We start from the raw sequence: 15,678 nt of genomic DNA, 5'->3' as shown, positions 1-15,678 counted from the left end.
CCAGACATGAGACTGTCTTTTGTATCTTTAGTCTCAACATGTAGTAGCATGCTATACATATAGTAAGGACTTAATAAATGCTCTTTCATTCATTGATTCATTCCTTTTAGTTTCATTGGAAAAATGAAGGTGAATCAATATTCCCCTTTTTTATTAAAGAAGGATAAAGTTCTAAAAAATACTCTAGCAAAAGGGAAAGAAAAAATCAGGAGTAGGAAGTCATTCATTAGGGAGGTAAGCATTGTTGGGGAAACACTAATATACAAAGAACTATATAAAAGTATTTCCTAGAGATATCTGAAGTTAAATTCTGAAATTATCAATTATGTTGACAAAATATTTGATATAGCAGTTACTTAATTTTATAGCGGACATATATATATATATATATATATATATGTACAACATGTGCATATATACAACAATCATATAAATACAACAAATATAATAATCCCTATTTATTTAAGACAGAAAAGATCTTTCAAAACTAATCAATACTTACTTTTTGTCCCATTAAACCTTGACTCCCAGGAAATCCAGGTATTCCCTTAAAAACAAACATTTAAAAATGTATCATCTTTTCTAAGCAATATAATATTATGGTAGCAAGTATGGTATAGTAAGTAACTTCATAAATATAACAGAAAAAGCAACATTTCTACTTCATGTCATGATTCTTAAAATTATATTTTGAAAGAAAAGATACTTAACACTATTGATTAGAGGAATGCAAGTTAAAACAATACTGTGACATGATCTCATACCTCTCAGATTGGCTAAGATGACAGGAAAACATAGTGATAAATGTTGAGGGAATGTAGAAAAACTGGGACATTAATGCATTGTTGGTGGTGTTGTGAAATGACCCAACCATTCAGGAAAGCAATCTGAAACTATGTTTAAAGGGCTATAAAACTGTTACCCAGCAGTGGTCATTACTGGGTCTGTATCCCAAGGAAATCATAAAGGATGGAAAAGGACCCATATGTACAAAATGTTTATAGCAGTTCTTTTTGTGATATCAAAGAATTGGAAAATGAATACATGGTCATCAATTGGGGAATGGGGAACAAGTTGTGGCATATGAAAGAAAAGGAAATGAAAAAATAATTAATAAATAATAAATAAATAATAATGAGCAAGTTGATTTTAGAAAGGCATGAAAAGATTTACATGAAGTGATGCTGAGCAAAACAAGCAGAACCAGGAACATACTGTACATAAAAACAGAAAGAATGTATGACAATCAGTGTGAAAGGTTTGATTCTTCACAGTGGTTCAATGATCTAAAGTAATCCCAATAGACTTTGGACAGAAAATGCCATCTGCATCCAGAAAAAGAACTAAGTAGACTAAATGTAAATCAATACATGCTATCTTCATTTTTTTTTCTGTTTTTTAATCTCTCTCATGGTTTTTCCCTTTTGTTCTAATTTTTCTCTCCCAACTTGATTCATAAAGCTATGTGTGTTAGAAAAAAAAAAAGATAAAAAAAAAAGAAAGAAAAGATACTTGAAAAATTTTAATACCATTCAGGGTCTAGCAACTATTTGTCAGTAAGCTAATCTGCTAGTTTAAAATGCACATTTAGAAGAAAATATATGTAAGCAATATCATCTCAATTCCTTATTTGGAATAACTAAGACTTGGGTTATATGATCAATAAGATAAAGGACTAGACATTTTCTCTGTATCATATGACCTCTTAAACCTTTCTAAAACAGAAGTTATACCAAAGATAGCACAACTTCAACTGTCTTCAGATTTTAGGACAACTCAAATCCAAAATTAGATTTTAAAAATACCAAAAAACATGAATTATAGCTTACTGATTCTAAGCTCATTTCATACCCCTTTTCCATTTCTTATACTACTGGAGAGACTACATTAGTAGACTCAAGGGTCCAACACAAACTTGCAAAAAACTCACACCCACGCTACATTTCCTTTCCCCTCTTTCCAGTGCTATAGAAACCTCAGCTTGATGGTACAGAAGTTTACTCAGGCCTTCACCGTCAGGTTGGCCACAGTCACCAAAAGCAAAATTCTACTGTAGACTACAACCTGGGAGCAGAAATGGTGCAAAGTTCTGAATTATAGGGAGTGGAACAGGTCATTCTCTAGGGCAAGAAACTGTAGATGGAAGCCTGTGCTTTCTATCACTTCTGAGGGAAAGCTTGGGCCATTTCTGACCATTCAAAAGACAGTTGAGGTAGATAGGTACGAACTGTAAATTACTCAGCATTTAGGGTTAGGGTTAAGTTACTTAGAAATCTAGGCCCTACAGAAATCAAAATCAGAGGATGAGGAGTCAGGAAATGAGTGATAAAAATAATGGAAAGGGGGGACTGAAAGATTTAAAGAGGAAGAAAACTCAAAAAGATCTTGAACACAGACTGATCACCAAGAAAATTAATGACAACAGAAGGCAACATGGCTTCAAAAATCTAATTGGCGAATGACTAAGTTTCAATGCATGAATATGCTAAAATTTTAATGCTCAGTGATGTATATGAAGAATATAGGGTGGTATGGAAAATTAGTGTGAATTGATGTAAAATGAAGTAATCAGAACCAGAAAAACAATATACAAAATGAAGACAGCAATATGATTTGAAAGAATAATAAAAAGAGCAAAATCAAACACAGATATTAGAACTACTTGAAAGAACTATAATAATGCACCTTCCTCCTTTCTTTGCAAGATAAGGGCAAACTATAGTTATGGAACACTGAATATGTTATCAGAGTTGATTTAGATATTGGTAGCTTCACAAAATTGCTTTTTTATATCTTTTTGGAGGGAAAGAGATTTACTGATAAATACTGATGTCAAAATAATTTTAATAAAACCAAGCAACTATAATCTTTTTAGCTTTTATTACTTTAATAAAAGTCTAATTCATATCATTTTCTTGCACACCCACAGTTTTTACAGATTTATGACAATGTTGTCAATTTCACATTAGACAAAGTACAATTTGAAAGTTAATGGCACAAGGGGCAGCTAGATGATGCAATGGATAGAGTCCTGGGCCTAAAATCAGGAGGATCTAAATTCAAATTATGCCTCAAACACTTAACACTTACTAATCTGTGTGACCCTGTCACTTAATACCAATTGTCTTGTAAAAGAAAGTAAGCAAAACCAATAGAGAAAAAAAAAAAGGAATTTAATGGCAAAACAGAAAAATAGGGAAATTATACTATATGTCGTTATCAATCAATATTGTTTTAAACTATTTAAAATATCTTAACAATGCAAGGTCAGAATATTGTTATTATAGGGAATCATGAGTTGGTAGTTGGAAAAATATGGAAAGACTTAGACTTAAGAAAGAAGATGTTATCCACTTTCAAAGAAAGAGAAATAAACATAATATAATTTTATTTATATACACATGACTATAATTATATCTAAGTATATTGATTATACATATCTATGTATATATGTTTGTATGTATGGTATGTATTTGTATTTGTATTTATGTACATATGTGTATATAAGTATATACATGTGTGTATGTGTATATATAGGTATGTGTATACACATATATATGTGTGTGTATATATATATATATATATATATATATATTTATAATTTTATATGCACACACATTTAATTAGAGCCTTCTTGGGGGAGGGGTGAAAGGAAGGGAGAGAAAAGAATAAAGTAAAAAGTACAGAGCAGAGAATGAAAGACCATCTACAAGAAAGCAAAGAAAGTATGGAAAATTCTGAAGACAATGTTCAGTATTTATTACATAGACTTTCTTGAAATGGTAATTTATTGTTTTTATTCTGAATTTTCTTATGTTCTGCTGTTCACATAGCAATTTTTTCCTTTTCCCATTTTATATTTAAGTTCAAAATAAAGAAAAGAAAAATGAAAGTTAATATTTTTATACAAATAATAAATCATTTACTTCTTATAGATAAAGTCATCCATATAAGTGTTTGTAGTCAATTTGTGTGAATTTATATTTAAATAACTGAAAATTTTACAAGAGGTTCTTTTATCTCTCTAGTACTTTAGCTTCATTTTAAGTTTGATGAAAAGAATGTTTATTGTGGAAGAGCAATGTTTGTGTGGTTGTGTGACCTTACTTTTAACTTGTAGTTTCTTTCAGAGTCTGCTTTAACCTCTTTTGAAATAATATTTGAAATTAAAGCAAAACATTATAATTGAGGAGAAAGAACTTATCCCTTTTCTATGGACATTGTTATGCAAATAAATATATTCATGAAACTTGAAAAAATGAAATATGACATTGTTTTATTACATCAGAAATACTATGTTTTTATATTTACAAAACACTGGGAATACACATACATGATGCATATGAGGAATATAGGGTGGTATGGAAGATTACATTAATACAATTCAAATAACTATTCACATAGCATTCCTTATATTATATATGATATATAATTATATGTATCATATATTACAATTATATTAATTAGCTTTGAATTATTGAAACATTTAAATTACAATGACATGTTTTCAAAATTCTAATCTTGCAACCCATTCAGAAAATATCAATACCATTTTGGCAGGGATTGTAAAACTTATTCAAAAGGCAGTATTATACAAGGAAAGAGCATTGTCTCTTTTAATCTTACTGAGCAAGTCATTTTAACAATACTAAACCTCTTCTTCTTCATGAAATACAATGAGAGAGTTAGATTAGCTGGCCTCTATAGTTCATTCCAGCTCTCCATCTATGACCTATAATTTTTCCACCCCACCAAAAAAAAAAAAAAAAAAAAAAAACTTTGTCTCTTTTAAATCACATAATATGCATTTAAATTGGAGATTCTTGTATAGTTAGATATTTGCTAATAACTTTATGAAAATATATTGAAATAAACAATGCTATCTAAATGGAATGATCATAATTTGATTGTTATTTCAGTTCTGATCACTGAACAAGGATCTCACATGGAGTACCCTTTTACATACCAATATAACTGACATAGATATGTTCTCATCAATGGAGATATTCCTTCTAATTATTCAATTAGAAATCTATCCATGATTTCCGTTCTAAGTGTGATTCTTCTCCATGTCTGTTAATTCTCTACACAGAGGACACTAACATTTTGTGTAAACTAAACACATCAATACTGATGATTTATCTCTCTAGTCACATGACTAACTCTCCTTAGGCATCCTAGTTTAGATTAATAGTTACAAGAAATTATATTGTCATTTATACTCATTTTAAAAAACAAGGCTATCAACAAAATAGATAAACCTTTAGTTAATTTGATTAGAAAAAAGAAAGAAGAAAATCAAACTGTTAGTCTCAAAAATGACAAGGGAGAACTATCCACCAAAAAAAAGAGGAAATTAGAGCAATAATTAGAAGTTACTTAGCCCAACTTTATGCCAATAAATTCAATAATCTAAGTGAAATGGAGGAACATCTACAAAAATATAGGTTCCCCATATTAAGAGAGGAGGAAATAAATTGCTTAAATAGTCCCATTTTAGAAAAGTAAAAAGAACAAGATATTAATCAACTCCCTAAGAAAAAATCCCCAGGACCAGATGGATTTACATGTGAATTCTACCAAACATTTAAAGAATAATTAACTTCAATACTATATAAACTTTTTGAAAAAATAGTGAATGAAGGAATCCTACCAAATTCCTTTTATGACACAGATATGGTACTGTTACCTAAACAAGGTAGGATGAAAACAGAGAAAGAAAATTATAGACCAATCTCCCTAATGAATATTGATGCAAAAATCTTAAATAAAATATTAGCAATGAGATTACAAAAAAAAATCATCCCCAAAATAATACACCACAACCAAGTAGGATTTGTACCAGGAATGTAGGGCTGGTTCAATTTTAGGAAAAACTATTAGCATAATTGACTATAACAATAGCCAAATTAGCAAAAACCAAATCATTATCTCAATAGATGCAGAAAAAGCATTTGATAAAATCCAACACCCATTCCTATTAAAAACCCTAGAGAGTATAGGAATAAATGTACTTTTTCTTAAAACAGTCAGTAGTATCTATTTAAAACCATCAGCAAACATCATATGTAATGGGGATAAACTGAATAAGATCCCAATAAGATCAGAGGAGAAACAAGGTTGTACACTATCACCATTACTATTCAATATTGTACTAGAAATGCTAGCTTTGGCAATAAGAGAAGAAAAAGAGATTAAAGGAATTAGAATAGGTAATGAGGAAACCAAATTATCTTCCTTTTCAGATGATATGATGGTATACTTAGAGAACCCTAGAGAATCAACTAAAAACTATTAGAAGCAATCCACAACTTTAGCAAAGTTGCAGGATACAAAATAAATCCACATAAATCAATAGCATTCTTATTATACATCACTAACAAAATCTAACTGCAAGAGATACAAAGAGAAATTCCATTTTAAAAAATTGTTGATAGTATAAAATATTTGGGAATCTGTCAAGGGAAAGTCAGGAACTATCTTAGCAAAACTACAAAATGTTTTCTGCACAAATAAAGTCAGATCTAAGCAACTGGAAAAATATCAAGTGCTCTTGAATAGGTCGGGAAAACAAAATAAAAATGCAACACTACCTAAATTAATCTATTTATTTAGTGCTATGCCAATAACTATTTTACTAACCTAGAAAAAACGACAACAAAATAAATCTAGAAGAACAAAAGGTCACGAATTTCAAAAGAATTAATGAAGAGGAAAGCAAATGAAAGTAATGTAGCTGTACCAGATCTAAAACTATATTATAAAGCAATGGTCATCAAAATCATTTGGTAATGGCTAAGAAACAGAGAGGTTGATCAGTGGAACAAGTTAGATTCACAGAACGAAATAGTCAATGACTATAATAGCAATCTAGTATTCAACAAACCCAAATACTCCACCTTTTGGGATAAGACTTCACTATTTGACAAAAACTGCTGGGAAAATTGGAAACTAGTAAGACAGAAAGTAGGCATAGATACCACACCTAACATCATATACCAAAATTAGGTCAAAATGGGTTCATGATCTAAACAGAAAGAATGATATTATAAACAAATTAGAAGAACATTACCTCTCAGTTTTGTGGATGAGGAAGAAATTTGCGACCAAAGAAGAATAATTATTGATCACAAAATAAATAATTTTGATTATATTAAGTTAAAAAGCTTTTGTACAAACAAAACTAATGCAGACAAAATTAGAAGGAAAACAATAAACTGGGAAAACATTTTTTATATCCAAAGGATCTGACAAAAGCCTCATTTCTAAAATATATAGAGAATTGACTCAAATTTGTAATATTTCAAGCCATTCTCCAATTGATAAATGGTCAAAGGAGATGAACAGACAATTTTCAAATGAAGAAATTGAAAGTATTTGTAGTCACGTAAAAAGGTGCCCCAAATAACTATTGATCAGAGAAATGCAAATTAAGACAACTCTGAGATACCACTACACTCCTGTCAGATTGGCTAAGATGAGAGGAAATGATAATAACCAATGTTGGAGGGGATGTGGGAAAACTGGGACATTGATACATTGTTGGTGGACCTATGAATGGATCCAGCCATTTGGGAGAGTAGTTTGGAACTATGCTCAAAAAGTTATCAAATTGTGTATACCCTTTGATCCAGAAGTGTTTCTACTGGAAATATATCCCAAAGAGATCTTAAAAGAGGGAAAGGGACCCGCATGTTCAAAATGTTTGTGGCAGCCCTCTTTGTAGTGGCAAGAAATTGGAAACTGTGAGTGGATGTCCATCAATTGGAGAATGGCTGAATAAATTATGGTATATGAATGTTATGGAATATTATTGTTCTGTAAGAAATGACCACCAGAATGATTTCAGAGAGACTTGGAGATATCTACATGAACTGATGTAAAGTGAAATAAGCAGAACCACTATAGATGGCAACAACAAGATTATAGGACATTCAATTCTGATTGACATGGCTCTCTTCAACAAGGAGATGATTCAAACAAGTTCCAATTGTTCAATGATGAAAAGAGCCATCTATATCCAGAGAGAGAATTGTAGGAACAGAATGTGGAACCAAACATAGTATTCTCACTCTCTCTGTTGTTATTTGCTTGCATTATTTGCTTGCATTTTGTTTTTCTTTTTCTTCCTTCTTGATCTGATTTTGCTTGTTCAGTAAGATAACTGTATAAATATGTATACATATATAGATTTAATATGTATTTTAAAATATTTAACATGTATTGGACTACTTGCCAGCTAGGGCAGGGGGTGGAGGGAATTAGGAGAAAATATGGAAAAAAAAGTTTTGCAAGGATCAGTGTTGGAAAAATTATCCATGTGTATGTTTTGTAAATAAGAGGTTTAATAATAATAAAAAAAATTAAAAGAGAAGCAGGGGGAAAAAGACAAGGTTGTATTTACTCTTTAAATGTTGTAGATACTGCTGGGCCTGGAGTCAGAAAAGACTCATATTCATGAGCTCAACTTGACCTCAGACACTAACTGGGTAATCCTGAGCAAGTCACTTAATCCTATTTACTACAGTTTCTCATATGTAAAAAAATTACCTGGAGAAGGTAAAGGCAAACTATTCTAGTATCTTTGCTAAGAAAATCTTAAGTGGGTTTACAAAGACTTAGACATAACTGAAACAATTGAACAACTTTAATTTTTAATCCTTTACTATGAACCTTATATTTTAAGAAACGTTATTCAGGAATAAAAACAAAGAAATTATGAAAAAAAAAACAAATTAGTTGGCAAATGTTTCACTCATTTTTCTTTTGATTATCTTCTCCTTTTTTCCTTTCTCCTACCCTCAGAAGTACCCCAACACCTACTTACTGACTTCAACTTCATAGAGAGCTTCTCAATGGGATGATTATTATCTTAAAAATTCCCAATCAACACTCTAAATTATTGAAATAGAACTTTTACATTTCCTTATATCAATTTTGTTCCCAAAATCACTTACGGGGAAATTACTTAAAAGTTCTGTTTTTACTGAAAAAAGTTATTTTCCCATTTCTTTCAAACCATTTTGGAAGACATTAAAATTGCATGTAAATGTACATATGTATGTGTGTGTGCATACATACATACAATTTTTATGTATGTATATATACATACATATCACTAAAATATTATAATTTCAATTTGAACTAATGGTATAAGAGATCTTTATGAAAGGTATAGTAGGCCTCCTGTGGTTAGTTCAGTAAAAATAGAAATAATTCCCCATACAGTAACTGCCAGACCTAAAGAAAACCAAAACACAAGTATTTGTTGTAAATATTTAATAAGGAAATTACCAGTCTTACTGATCCAATATTTATTCTGAGTTAGTCCAATGAAAGAAGAGGAAATGTTTATTGAAGTGATGGAAAAGATCTTAAAAAAGAGAGAATTATTACATAGCTTTTTTGTGGCTTAAGAAGCTTAGCCCACATGAAACTGAACCCCAAATTTTCTCATGTAAAATAATTTAAATAAAAGTAATTCATGATCCACAGAAAATTTTCAAACTAGTTAAATTTCTTTACATTGGAAACATCAGTCTTGTGAAGCCTGAAAACACTAGAAGCAATAGTAAAGACTGAACAGGAAAAAAAGTGATATGTCCATTTATTTTGTTAATAACTAATGTTATAAATGATATTTTTAAGTCTTGGGTAGATTTATTTGCCAGCAAAAACATAAATATTTAGAATTTTAAAAAACTATTATCACATAAAAGAAAGTATGGGAAAAGCATAGGGCTGAGAATTGGTAGATAAATCCTTTTCTTTTTTCTCTACCTTATATGATGATGAATTAGATGGTCAAATGAAAGTTTTGAACTTGATAATTTCCAGACTTTCAAGATTATGTAATTTCTACAACCAGAAAAATGAAGAAAGCAATAAAAAATCTAAAAAAGAAAAGGATTATATCACTTTCAACATCTATGGCTTTCTTCTGTGTATTTGGTTTGGTCTGGCCTCTTGCCACATTTTCTTCATCATTAGTGCCATATTTAGTTTCTCATGATATTACACTGGTATAGAAGATGTTAGACTTCAAATGTAGTGATTCCACTGTCACCAATGGTGAAATAGCTTATTATAGAAACACTGGATGATCTGTCCAATTTTTCATCTATTTGAAAATTCATATGAGATATTAAGAATGTATAGCTGATTGAAATTTCAATAGTAACTCGCCTTTAGGAGACAAATTCTACATTTCACAAAGACTCCCGAACAATATAGTAATAGAAACAAAAATTGCCATCTGTACTTTGCCAGATTCTGACCACCCCACTCAACCAAAGAAACAAATGGTTCTTTCTAATACTTGATTCATATGGACATACATAATTCTATATTCTCCTCCCATAAAGATTAGGTCAAGAGACACTAAATGCTTCAACTATTATTCAACAAAAGACTAACTATCCATGAAAGAAATGTAGGCTATCATTCAAACACTAGTATTGAAAACTATTCAAACCCAGTTCCTGATGTATGACTCACTCCTATGACCTTCATAGAGTGAATTTGGTCTCAGTACTTAATGTCTGCCTAACTTACTAGTGCACAATATATTGTTCATACTTTTGCTTACATTTTTGCTGTTGGACCAAGACCAAAATATTTCCTAAGAAATCAAAACACTGTAATTTAAGTGTATCTTCTTTATGAAAAGCCCCAAGAACTTACATTTTCATTAAGTGGAATGAATTGGCTCTATGATTCAAGTATATAATGATATTCCTAAGATAGTAGATGTTTCTGAAAATATAAAATGACAACTTTGTTCACATTAGATAAAGATATAGAAACATTACTAATAGAATTCAGATATCTAAAGATTTTATAAATTTACTAACAACATTTCCAAAATAATGAACACAGGATATGTAGAGGAAATTCCTATCGATATAGATCAATGGATTGTTTCTGTAATGAATAAGATTAGTCATGTACAATTGCCTATAAATTTACCACTTTTTCTAACAGACTTTTTCTGAAAATATTAGTCAAATATTTATATATTAAATGATATTTTAAACAAACAAACCTATCCTACTGGTTTATGCAATCTGTTGTAAATTTTTCTCCATAAAGCAAATATAATCATCACTTAATTTTTTTTAGGGGGGGAGGGAGGAAATCTAGGTTTTTTTTTATACTGGGTTAATCTCAAGTTAAGTATATTTATATATCCTAAAAGAAATATGAGAAATGATATGTTTTTCTTCATTTTGATTTACAATTGACTTTTTTGTCAATCAAACTATTAGTCTTCTTTGAAGACTACTATCATGATTCCTTCCCAGCTCCCTCTTCTCTTCTCTTAACCACCCTAGTGACTTCAAATCATCTGCATATGGCATGACCAGATCTTCTCAGTATTCGATATTACTTCTAGATAACTTATATGTGGTTTTGTGTATGCATATATATGAGTACTAATGTATGTATACATATACATATACATATATGAGCATATACTCATGCACACCCAAACATATTTTCCTATTTTCTGGCTGGTGTTGCCCAGGGTTTTGGCTGCCATGTCATACAGCTAAGTCATACTGAATTAATGACCCACTAAATTGTCTACTTCTTTTCATATTAGTTACCTTTTAAACCATATTTCTCTTTGCATTTAAGGTGTTTTAACCCCCCAAAATGAGATTTTATGTTTATCACTAGTAAATCTGATCTTGGAAGTTAGCACCTGGCCCCCAAAAAAAGATAAATGAAAGAATAACAGTAACTGATGAGTAATGTCTATTTTCCAATCTATGCTATATTTTAATGAAAACAACCTAAGAATGCATATGTGTGTACACATATACACACACATATATACACGCACAGAGCAATGGTACCTTTAATGAGAGTATTTGAAATAGACAATCATAAGCACAACTTGAGAGTAGAACAAACACATCTTTTACCAACATAAAACTAATAGAATCCAACTTCACACCAAACCCAATATCAGTTACACACACACACATGCGTGTATATAAAATAGAGCAAGATGACACCTCAAAAGCTCTCTTGCAACAGTGTTTCACATATGTGGCAAATTATATAAATCCTTTGGAAATAATATTAACATAAATTTATTCAATTATTCATATCAAGTGAACATAAAACAGAAAAATATGCTCACCTGTAGAGGGCCAGAACTCTGGAAAAGTATACTTGAAACAAGGATACTTACAGCAGGGTGTTTACTCACTGTAAGATGAGATACTGGTTATCTAGTTCATATATATTTAGTACATAGTGTGATGTGGTTCTACAGTTGACACATGTTCAGTGTGCTGTAGTGATGTAATTGTATTAAGGTATTTAAGGGCTGAAAGGACTTGAAATAAACAGACTCGAGTGTGTATATGCTTGAGCTTGACCTCAGACTCCAGACTCCAGACTCCATCCTTGACCATCCTCGTGGTGGCTCTCCTACCTTCATCACTTCTCTACCTAAGACCAAGCCCTATCCAGAGATCCTCTAGAAAGCTAGTTCAGACACTACACTCATCTATCACATTCATGGAAAAGATCTAGCACAGAGCACAAGTCAAAGAAGGATTATTAACAGATATTGATGTTCTCTAGATAGTCTGCAACTAGAGCCTCTAGCATTCTAGATATATCCCAGTAGAATACTTATGGAAAGCTATGTATGAACAGGATAGGATATCAAAAACACTTTGGCATATTGGATTACTATGGTAGTAAGGCTAAAAAATTAAGTGTGATTTGTCATTTCTCCCCCTTAACTGCTATAAGTGCTTTAAAATCCATACCTTAAATAATGCACTGTACAATATTGTGCTGGTGATCAACTTTAATAGATTTTGCTCTTCTCAGCAATACCATGGAAAGAGAATTCTAAGACTCATGATGGAAAAAGCTATTGATATCCAAAGAACTATGGAGTCTGAACACAGATTGAAGCATATCCTTTTCACTTTTTGTTTATTGTTTTGTTTTCTTTCTTGTAGTTTTTGCCTTTTGTTCTGATCCTTCTTTCACAACACAACTAATGTGGAAATATGTTTAACATGACTATATATCTATAACCTATATCAAATTGATTGCTATCTTGGGGAGAAGTAAAGAGAGGGAGGGAGAAAAATAGAAATACAAATCTTATAGAAGTAAATGTCAAAAAATAATAAATACTTTTTAAAAAATAACATGCTGTGAAATTTTTTCTCTACCCTCCTTTTGAAAATAGAGACATTTCCTTATTTCCAGTTCTCTGATGTCTCTTCCATTTGCTACCATCTCACAAATAACTATAATATTGATTTAGTAGTCACCTTTGCAAGTTCTTTTAATACTCTGATATGCAATCTATCCAGGTTGTCTAATTTGAATTTATGTGAACAATTCTCTTTTCTTCTCTCTTATCCTGGGTTTCAGTTCCATGGCATCCACTTTTCTGTCCTTCCCACTCTGTATATGCCTCCCCTTTTCCATAAAAAGAAAAACAGTAGTATTATTTTCATCATATTATTTACTTCTAAACTTGGAGTGGATGACAAGTGCCCCTGAAAACAAATTCAAATTATCCACTAAAATAACTCACAGATCAGGTAGGTGGCACAATAGAGTGTCAAGTGTGGAATAAAGAATACATCTTCCTAAGTTCAAATATGGCTTCAGACACTATCTGTATGACTCTGGGCAAGTCATTTAATGTTGTTTGCCTCAGTTCTCTCATCTATAAAATGAGGTGGAGAGGGAAATGGCAAAGCACTACAGGGTTTCTGCCAACTGAAACAATTGAACAACAAAAACAATTCCTTTACTTCATCAACCTAATTTCTCAATACTCCTCAACACAGATTTAAATGATGCAATTAATCTGTTACAATTAATCAAATTTGCTTTCCACACTTCCCATACATTTTTACTATTCGCATCTACCTTCCATTTCCTTCCAAGCAAATATATCCCCTCTGTCTTTAGAAGTTGTACTCAATACTGATTTTCTCCAAGAACTCTTCTGTCATTGAAACCAAAAGATTTGAATATTCCATTTACTTGGTTACCTACTGAATACATATGCTTAATTTGTACTTGACATATTTTATGTTACCTTATATGTTTCTTTCATGTGAATTTTTAAAAATTTCCTTAAGCTAAATAATAAATTTCCTTTTTAAAAAAATCACATTACCTGGTATAGTGTTCTGCAAACAACAGAGACACAATAAATATGTCTCATTGATTATATACATAGATAAATATAGATATAGATAGATACACACACATATGTATGTATATATATATACATATATACATATTCATGCATTTAGTTTCATTTTGTCTAGATATACTTCTCTGGTGTAGGGAACAATGACAGGTAAACCCCACTCTGCCAAAAACAAAATACCTTCTCTACAACCTACAATTGAAAAGAGTTGACTAGGGCACTGAGAAGCTATGTGTCTTGCCCCAGTTCATCCAGGCAACATGGGAGACAAAACTTGAAGCCAGTTCTTCTAGAAAAGCTGATAACCATGGTTCTCTATCCACTACACCATGATGCCTCTCTTATCTGATATGTTTTAGCCAAATAAATTATATTACAATATTTTTAAATTCTCTAACAGGCACACCACAATATCCCATGACCTGCTCATCAAATATCATAACTGCCTTTATGTGTTACTCATTTTCAGCAAGCCATATTTGGAGACAATTTCTTGTTTCCAATTAAAATCAGAAAGAAAATGTGTGCAGATGTATACACTGACATGATTTCCATAAATACACTGACATAATTTCCATAAAATTGCCCTTCATTCTATTTATGCCTTTACCAAATTGACAGAATTATTTTTTCTCATATGCCTTATTTCACAATCCACTAAGTATCTTTGTGATGCTGGATTATTTTTTTCTTACTCTGAGTCTTTAAAACTTCCTGAAATAGTGTGCAATATAGCACAATACAACCACACAACAAAGCAAATATTTATTAAGCATTTACCCTGTGTAAAGCTCTATGTCAAGCACTAGAGAAAAGCAAAGTTTAGGTGAAATAAATCCTCTACTCTCACCCTGATTTTACTCTAGAAAGGAGCTATCATTAAAACCTGTAGTTCTTTTACTTTATATTTCTTCATTTCTATTTAAATTGTCTTCTTTGTGATTCACTGGGAAGAAAAATACCCACCTCACAGCCACATTTACTCATATGGTTCCTATGAAATTGCTCATTTAAGTGGTATATATACAACACATTTAAAATACAATCTTTTCTTTAAAACACATTTTGTATTTGCTTTTCTGCTATAATACCCAAAGTACTCCTATCCTTGCCAAAACCATTCTGAACCCACAATATTTTAGATGACAAAAATAAAGAGAGACATTAAACGTCCAACTCTTACTTAACAAACACAAGGTCTATGTACTATTTCACCAACTTGAAAGCTTTGCCCAATTTAGAAATATCTGTCCATTTGTAAAGATTTAGTTATGGAGAGAGTATCTGGGTAAGTGAGGGGAATTCAGGTGTGAAAACTCTCTGAATAACACAGGACAATTCATTTTTTAAAAAATTATAATTTGAAGAATTGCCTAGATACTAAAAAAAAGTGTTTGATCCTTGGTTACTGTATGTATTAAAGGGTCTCAGAACCCAGATCCCTCTGACTTTCAGGCTAGTCCCCCTAT

General features: G+C 31.1%; 1 protein-coding gene across 2 annotated transcripts in view; it reads right to left on the bottom strand.

Moving 5' to 3' along the window:
- Positions 1 to 15,678, bottom strand: part of COL21A1 (collagen type XXI alpha 1 chain) — a 244,718-nt gene that overhangs the window by 33,365 nt on the left and 195,675 nt on the right. For both annotated transcript variants that reach the window (XM_031964705.1, XM_031964704.1), the window contains exon 18: positions 503 to 547. In XM_031964705.1, the coding sequence (XP_031820565.1) occupies positions 503 to 547 (45 nt within the window). The remainder of the gene's footprint in view (positions 1 to 502; positions 548 to 15,678) is intronic.

Source organism: Sarcophilus harrisii, chromosome 4, assembly GCF_902635505.1.
Source record: "Sarcophilus harrisii chromosome 4, mSarHar1.11, whole genome shotgun sequence".
NCBI classification, from domain to species: Eukaryota; Metazoa; Chordata; class Mammalia; order Dasyuromorphia; family Dasyuridae; genus Sarcophilus; species Sarcophilus harrisii.
The sequence above is the reverse complement of the archived record's forward strand: the minus strand, read 5'-3'. Positions and strand labels throughout refer to the sequence as shown.